Raw genomic sequence first — 8,617 nt, forward strand, 5'->3', positions numbered from 1 at the left:
TAGGATATGGATTGTCTGCCCTCTCCCATTCCATACTTTTCCCATCGTCTTCTATTTCTGTGGTCACGGTTAAGCCACGTCAACATTTTATATTCTCATTGCTTTTTGACTTATTATTTCTATAAAAAAAATTAATATAAAATGTTGACGTGCATTAACCGTGACCACAAAATAGAAGGGGATGAGAAAAGTATGAGATGGGAAGGTAGACAATCCAGGTCCCCATCTCATACCCTTCCCATCCCCTTCTATTTCTGTGATCACGGTTAAGACATGTCAACATTTTATATTAATTTTTTTTATAGAAATAATAAGACAAAAAACAATGGGAATATAAAATGTTGACGTGGCTTAACCGTGACCACAGAAATAGGAGAGGATGAGAAGGGTATGAAATGGGGAGGACAGACAATCCAGGTCCAATTAAATAACGTGTCACTAATAAAAATAAACATATTTATCAACGTATAAGTAGTAAATTAATATCAGCTTCATTTGTTTTAATTTTTAAAACTTCGTGTACAAATTTAGTATTCTTGCTGCCGCCGCCAAATTGCCAATCCAAACCACCCTTCGGTTCCAATTTCTTCAGCTGTCCAGTAAGTAACCACTTCGCCTTCTCCAACAGCCAAACATGTTTCTGAACAATCCGAGTAACATCCCACACCCACTTCTCTCTCCCTCTCTATCCCCTAAAACCCTAGCCTCCCCTCCTTATCCCCCACTCCAACACCTCTAATTTTGTCCCACCCAATTATAAAAAACCCTGTATAGTAATTTCCAAATTTTCCCCACTTTCAAAGCTTTGACAATAAATTTTATTCATTTCTTTGCCGTTTGATTCTCAATCAGTTCATTTTTCGTTCTGGGTCTTGTTCAAATTCTGTTCTTTGATTGTAATTTACCGAAATGGCGCTCGAGTCTTTTATTCTATCTCCGAATAAGTTCATTTCCGGGTCGAAATCATGGAATTTCTTGTGTTGCAATGGGCAAACAAAGTTTCCGGTGAAGGTTTTGCTGCGAAATAACCGGTACCCATTTCGATTTGGGCCGAATTGTATCGGTAGTGGCGGTTTTAAGAAGTTCTTGGCTCCAAGGTTAGAAGGAGTCGACGTGGTGGTTAATAAAGCTCGTTTGGAAGCTTTAGGCGAAGATAGTGGGAGTGTGGGTGGTACGAATGCCGTTTCGGGTTCAAAGTTTGATTTCGTTAAGGAATTGGTGAAGTGCGGAGTTGTTTTGGCAGCTGTGGTTTGTGGGGTTTTAATTTATGGGTGTAGAAGAGCTTTTGCTGTGGAGGGTGTGATCAATGCAGGCTACGGGGTTATTGGGCAGAGCATATTGTTGCTGAGGAATGCCTGGCCCAAGACATTGCTGGTTCTTCAGGTTTTCAAAGAGCAGGGTTTGATTTTGGCCGCGCTTTTGGGTCTCTCGGCGTTTTTTTCAATGGCGGAGACTTCAATTACAACGTTGTGGCCCTGGAAGGTATGCACTTGTTATATTCTGTGAATGCTTATATCATAGGCATTGCAAAGGATTGTTTTTATTTGTTTGGATAGTGAATTTCTCACCCCCTACTGGACATTGTACCCTTTTTTTCAATATTACTTGTATGCTGGTAAATAGTAACATTGTAGAATACTGTATTATTAGTCTATGCCTAAAGCTTATCTTTCAGTTTATGTTTGTGCTAGTTTCCATTTCTGGTTTGATATCACGGTCACGTGAAGTAGTAGAGTCAGACTCTGCTCTGCCTAGATTATGGTGGCAATTGCATATTTAACTGTGCAACGAATTTTTGCCTAAAATTGCCAATTCAGTCAATGATAAACTTCATTTCATGCATGCGAGTTAACATTGTCTGTGGTTAACGTCGCTTGTAATGAGACAATTCTTGTAAATGGTATCTAGTTTGTAGAGACTTAAGAAGCTCAATATATTATACCATTCTTCTTTTTCAAGACACTCATTATTAATTCGTGCTTTTGTGCTCATGTAATTGTGAGTTCGAAATATATGAATTCATCTTATGATCTTCCTACTAGAATTTTGAAAGAAAGTAAATGATCTGCCACATTAGGATCTTCAAATAACATTAGGTAACTGATATTAATCTGTGTCAGGTGCGTGAGTTGGCTGAGAAAGAGTCTGAAAATGGCGTCTTCAAATTGCTTCGCAACGATGTTACTCGGTTCTTGACAACCATACTTATTGGCACAACGTACTTATCTTCTTGTTTTTTGTTTGCATTAATTTTTCTATTCTTTCATTGTGAAGTTGAACATTTCTTTCTTATTGTAGAATTTACTTATGTACTCAGTGTTGTCAATATTGGAGCAACTGCTTTAGTTACAGATGCGGCAACGGCAATATTTGGTGAAGCTGGTGTCACCGCAGCAACTGGAGTAATGACTGTATGTCTCATTTTCCTTGCTTGATCAATTAATAAACATAGACGTGGAAGTATAGAGTAGAGAGAGACTGAACTTATGATTTTTGAAAGAGTTGATTATTTCATTAAAAAGAATGATATTTCTACTGCATTGAGTTTGACTTTTGCTGAAAAATAAGTCTAAAATCAGTGTTTATCAAAGGCCAGATGCTGCTTTACACATTTAAGGAAATAATTTACTAGTGGATCTGATGTTTAATACTGTTTGTTTTTCTTGATAATGAAAGGTTGCTATTTTGCTCCTCACTGAAATAACTCCAAAAAGTGTTGCTGTTCACAATCCCACAGAGGTTGCTAGGTTTGTGGTAAGTTAGAAATTGCTCTAAGTTCAGCTGAAACCCTCCTGTCACCACTAGTTACACATCTTTGTCTTTTGTTTTAGACTTTGAGTTGCTTGCTGGTTTTCACTTAACTAATGTTACTCCTACTTCTTTTGAATGTTGGGTGTGATGCCCCCAGGTTAGGCCAGTGGCGTGGCTTTCTTTGGTATTATACCCCGTGGGGAGAATTGTTACATATCTATCGATGGGGATGCTAAAAATACTTGGATTAAAAGGAAGAAGGTTTGCTTTTTTGATAACCGAAGTTTGAATTCTCCCTGATTTTCATTTGTCATATTTATTTCTTTGTGGCTTATAGACATATTAGTCCATATAGTAATTTAAAAATATTGTTTTCCAAAGGAGAATGAAAGATGATAAGTCAGATAATGGGTAGGTTGGAGTTATCTTTCAGTGTTAATCAAAGCATTTCTTGCCGATTGGATTTATAAATGGTTAGTGGTGGTTGTTGAAAGAAACAGATTATATGTCTTACCATCTAATGATTTGAATGCATCTGACAATAAAAATTCCTTAATTGTTTTATTAGGAACATCAGTTATCTGCTGCAAATTGTATGCGTTTAATCTCTCTCATACATTAACTGAAAATCCTCTTCCTTTACTAAATCTTTCACTTTCATTCTCCCATCTCCTAAGTGTCTTGACTAGTACTCTCTTCTCGGTTAAAAGACAGAAGCTGTAGACATTTCTACAAAGTTAAGGAGAGTGCCATAGGGAAGACTAGTCACATAAATAACTATATTTCATTAAAATGATTGTATGAATTTAGTACCATTCAATGATATGGTTTCTATATTTCTGTTTATGTTCTCTTATAAGATGTGCATAATCGCCTTTTTAAATGCGTTGTCAAGGCACTGGAGTCTGGAGAAATGCTCGAGGCCTTTTTCTAGTTAGAAATTTATGTCTGCCTTTGAGAATGTGGCTTACCCTTTCTTCGGTTAGGCATGTGTAGGAAATCTTTACCCAAGAGCTGTATGTATTCCGCGGATGTGCCATTTGGCTTAAGCTTCTCAAAAGAATAAAAAGAAAAGCAAAGAGGAAGCATCTTCAGTATCTTAACAGCACTTAATGGTTATTGTTTTTGGAGAATTTTAAACCATTGTACTTTATCATAGTGTCATATTGAGTAAGCCACAGGCCAACAGCCACATGTGCTCACTCAAATACAATTCATCCTCCCTTTTGTCTTTAGTCAGGCCATATGAATGGGTGTGTAGATCTAAGCTTTGCATCACTATACAGAATCTATATTTATTGTTAAAGTTAAATGTAACATGGTGTCAAATATGGAAATCCACATGCCAACCGCAACGACCACACATACTCCATATTATCCAAGACACGTGTTTGGGTCAGTCTAACCACATTTGAAGGGGGCTTGCTGATAATATAGAATCCCAAATCAGAAAAATATTAGCCTTGCATTATAACATATTATATGATCCAGGGTCTCCACCTCCACCTAGCTGTGGGTTAGATGCTCTAAGTTTAACAATATCTTTGGATTCTTTTCTCATTTGTTTGTTGATAGCAAGTGGTCATCTACCATGCTAGAATATCATGGAGGGTATTATCTTTTATTTAACCTGACAATATTTTCTGGTGCACCTTCATTTTGTTCTTTTGGTAAGAGTATACCTTCACTTTATGGATGGTAAAGAATTACTTTTATGGAATATTCAATTTGTGTTGTTAATGTTGTTTACTTAGAAAATGTTCTCAAAAAAAGTTATGCCCTTGTTTACACCATTTTTCTTTGATCAGTGAACCGTATGTTACTGAAGAGGAGTTAAAACTGATGCTGCGGGGGGCAGAGTTGAGTGGGGCAATAGAGGAGGAAGAACAGGTAGTGCAACAGTGCTTTTTATTTTTTTGAAAAATATTTTTTGGTAGGGAATCACTTGCAAGGTGAAAATCAACTGCTTTTTTTTTTTGAATGCTAATTGTGAAGAAAGATGTTTGGTTAAATACACCTTGAAATAAGTTTACTAGTTGTCAAGTTTCTTTATTTAAGACACATTTTTATGGGAAAATAACTCCTTTTGCAGGATATGATCGAAAATGTGTTGGAGATTAAAGACACACATGTTAGAGAGGTGATGACGCCTCTCGTAGATGTAGTTGCCATCGATGCCAGTGCAACGCTAGTTGATTTTCACGACTTGTGGGTAACTCATCAATATTCAAGGTAATCCAAAAGTTTAGTGGTGCACTGAATAACTTATTCATGGCTTCTGCTGATAATATTTTGAACATTCTTCTAGGGTACCTGTATTTGAACAGCGCGTTGACAATATCGTAGGAATTGCATATGCAATGGATCTACTGGATTATGTTCAGAAGGTGAGACAGTTTGTACTCTTGTTTGTCCCTTTGTGAAATCCATTTTTTTAATTAATTGAATAAGCAATCTCACAGTGTGCAGAACTGTACATATGTTTGATTTTGAAGGGTGAGCTACTAGAAAGTACTAGTGTCGGGGATATGGCTCAGAAACCTGCTTACTTTGTGCCCGGTAATCATTTGTATTATGCCAATTTAATTACATGTTTTCTGAATTAAATATTCATTGTACATTGCTGCCTCTTAGTATTCTTCTGCATTTATTACAGTTAGATATCCTTGTTTTTTGTCTTATATATTCAAGTTTAAAACCATTTCTGGAAATAAAATGGCAGCTTGGTAAATCAAATCCTGGTTTGGTGGTTGCTTAGTTTATTGCTTGGTTTGGTACATAGGCCTCATTCCAGAAAAGTCTATGGGGATGTTATAAGGTTTAAATCCCTTGGAGCCCACCCGACTGATCAGCCTACATTGAGTTCCACGTGCTCTATCTCACAATGAGGAGTCATTGAAGGACATATATGAGTCAGGACTCTGAACTAATGTCGGCGCATGATACTAGGCCACTTGATTTGTGAAGTTTTGCCACCATTAGTTTTAAAGTTTTGAATTTGTTATTGTGCATAGTATAAAGTTGGGATAGCTCTTTAAGAAATTATAGGCTGTTTATGGTCAAAGTTGTCTGGAACTCTGTATGCCATCCGGTTCCAAATTTGTTTTACTTGTGTGCTCACATGGTCCTTACTTTCTGTGGTCTCTTTTGCAGATTCAATGTCCGTTTGGAATCTCCTTAGGGAGTTCCGCATTCGAAAGGTTCACATGGCCGTAGTTCTTAACGAATACGGTGGAACTGTAGGGGTGTGTTCTTTCTTTCATCATTGAATTTAATATGACCAATGTTTCTGTTAAAAACTCACCAAGTTGCGCAGCATCTCTCTAACTTGTTTTGTGGTGAAACAGATAGTAACCCTGGAAGATGTGGTTGAGGAAATTGTTGGGGAAATATTTGACGAAAATGATTCAAAAGTAATTCTCACTACTAGTGGTTGTGCTCCTTTTCCAATTTTTTGTGATATGTAATTCAGTTACAAAAGCACTATGGGGGCACATTTATGCATAAGTAGAATCGGTCGAACATCAGAAAGCTAAAAAATCAACGAAAGTTAAGCAAGCAAAAGAAATTTTCCTTGTCCCTGAAAATGCTATCCTTGTGGTTTCACTTGATACAGGGAATGAGCACAGCTTTTGTTAAACCATAATAAACACACAAAACTGTACTTCTCAATATAATAGTAACGTCTTTCTCAAGAAATAAAATAAAGTAAGATGTAATAGTTAAAAAACAGAACGGTTCTGCTGGCTGGTTACCATAATATTTTTTTTAACTCTCTGACTGAAATTATTGATGCTCGAACAGGAGGAGATTCAGAAAAAAACTGGCTACATTGTGATGCGTGCAGAGGGTATATATGATGTGGATGCAAACACGTCTATTGATCAACTCTCTGAAGATCTAAATGTCAAGATGCCAGAGGTATCTTTGAAAGTTTTGAACTCTGAATATTGCTTATGAAATTTATATACATTGGATCATTCTCATTTTTCTGCATAATTGCTTGTCTATTGTATTATTTAATTGCAATGGAATACAACGAAGGCCATATGATGTAGTTGTATTTTTTGATACGTAAAAATATATTTGAAAGCACTTGGGTCTCAGGGGCGACACCCTAGTTCCCAAAAGGAAATTAATATTTTAGGGAAATAAAATAAAATAAGAAACAGGAATAAAAGAGTGAGGCCCGTACCCAGTCCACTAGTCCTGTACTAGACTGAATTTTTGGGGCCATCAAGGGCTCTCTGCTTCAACTCAAACCAAGGGCTCATTGAAAACTAATGCCTAGCCTTCCACGACTTATGTCTAGGAAGCAACATTTGCACGGCACACGGATAGCACAACAAATTCTGTCGAACTCTTGCATGAGAAACAACTATTAACAAGAAACTGGCTGTGTTTCATATAGTAGTCCATTAAAGATCTTCTGATGAATAGCTGTCCACATTGGAAGTTGCATTCTTACTCACCGTTAATTTACAAAGATGGTCTTTCCTTGTTTTGAATTAGAGCGCACGTTATAGGTATGCATATGTCCTCCCTTGAATTACATCTTACACTCAATCTCTCTCGTTCTTATGCTCACCTAATACTTATGATTATGATTTGAGAACTGAACTGTATTACTTTACAAGAGCTTATTAATTCTGCTCATTGTTGATTATCAAAGAATAAAATCGTACTAAAAGATTTGTTTCCCCAATTTTCGTCTGATTTCCTTTTCAGTACTGACAATTTGAAAAGTATTAAATGATTTGCATCCTATGTTTGACGTATTCTTATTCAATTTTCACATGTATCTTTCACCTGTTTACAGGGTCATCAATATGAGACTGTATCAGGTTTTATATGTGAGGCATTTGGATATATCCCAAGGACGGGTGAGAGCATCAAAGTTGTTCTTGAAAATGAAAATGATGAGGAGATTGACGAGACCAAGTCTGACAATCAGGATAAAAAAGAAAAGCACCAAATTTTTAAAATTGAGGTATGATGTTGAATATTTTACAGCATTTAGTTCAAGGTCTGACTATTGTTACAAGGACGTTAAATTATTGATGGTTTAGGAGTTAGGGTCAATCATGTATTTGGTGGTTGTAGGGGCTAACTTTGGTTTCCATTGGATTAACTAGTATTAAAAAAGAGTTATCCTTTACTCGGATAGAGTAATATTGATGTTAATATTGTTTTTTGGACCAGATACTAGCTGGAAATGCCAGAAAGGTTGGTGCTGTTCGATTTGAAAGGATAGAGAACGATGCTGCTACATTGGAGACCAAAGAGGTGACCCGCTTGGTTCCCAAAATCATGAAAAGAAAGTGGAGTGGTGATCAGGACTCAGACGGTACAGACTATGACGAGGATTCATTTCAGAAGAGACCACAGAATACCATATCTGATGAACATGAAGACGCTGTTGATAATGTCAGTAGACATTAGTTGCATTTCTCGCGATTTGCTTTTTGACGGAATCACACAAGAGGTAAAGATTGAGAACAAAATAACAAGAATCAGGAAGGAATACTGTAAAAAGATTCAAAGTTTTGAGTATCAATATCTGGCATTTAAGGACCAAAAGTTTCCCAACCGGGACTCATTTGATCTCGAGAAAAGTAGATGTACATAGAGCCATCTTTGTGGGAGATAACCTAGGTTGATGGAAGGATCAATTTAGAAAACAAAACCAAACTAGCTGATTTGTATCGTCACTGGATTGACCTTCAGATTTTGTTATTAGCGTTGAACTCCCTCTACTGTCGAAAATAATAGATGAAACAACTGGTGGTGGTCGCTTCAGGGCCTCCCGCCATGTCGATGAAGACCTGTAACTTGCCAATAAAGATGGAGAGTGCTCTTTTGAAAA

General features: G+C 36.8%; 1 protein-coding gene across 2 annotated transcripts; it reads left to right on the plus strand.

The window, feature by feature from the left end:
* Positions 1-524: 524 nt before the first annotated feature.
* On the plus strand, positions 525-8,617 carry LOC126616139 (DUF21 domain-containing protein At1g55930, chloroplastic-like). Of its 2 annotated transcripts, none has more exons than XM_050284136.1 (14): positions 525-1,482; positions 2,121-2,218; positions 2,318-2,411; positions 2,677-2,754; positions 2,909-3,012; positions 4,560-4,641; positions 4,844-4,983; positions 5,060-5,138; positions 5,214-5,310; positions 5,905-5,996; positions 6,099-6,164; positions 6,556-6,672; positions 7,571-7,741; positions 7,954-8,617. In XM_050284136.1, exons 1-14 carry the CDS (start codon positions 910-912, stop codon positions 8,191-8,193), a joined length of 2,031 nt encoding a protein of 676 aa, XP_050140093.1. In that variant the 5' UTR covers positions 525-909; the 3' UTR covers positions 8,194-8,617. The 2 variants fall into 2 exon arrangements, with proteins under 2 accessions (XP_050140093.1, XP_050140094.1); XM_050284137.1 differs by having other exon boundaries at positions 526-1,482; positions 5,247-5,310.

This window comes from Malus sylvestris, chromosome 3 (genome assembly GCF_916048215.2).
Source record: "Malus sylvestris chromosome 3, drMalSylv7.2, whole genome shotgun sequence".
Classification (NCBI taxonomy): Eukaryota; Viridiplantae; Streptophyta; class Magnoliopsida; order Rosales; family Rosaceae; genus Malus; species Malus sylvestris.

Coding starts and splice junctions, on each gene's coding strand:
- LOC126616139 (XM_050284136.1), top strand. CDS start 910: ATGGCGCTCGAGTCTTTTATTCTATCTCCGAATAAGTTCATTTCCGGG. Junction 4,642..4,843: donor CAATAGAGGAGGAAGAACAG/GTAGTGCAACAG, acceptor CTCCTTTTGCAG/GATATGATCGAAAATGTGTT. Junction 5,311..5,904: donor ACCTGCTTACTTTGTGCCCG/GTAATCATTTGT, acceptor TCTCTTTTGCAG/ATTCAATGTCCGTTTGGAAT.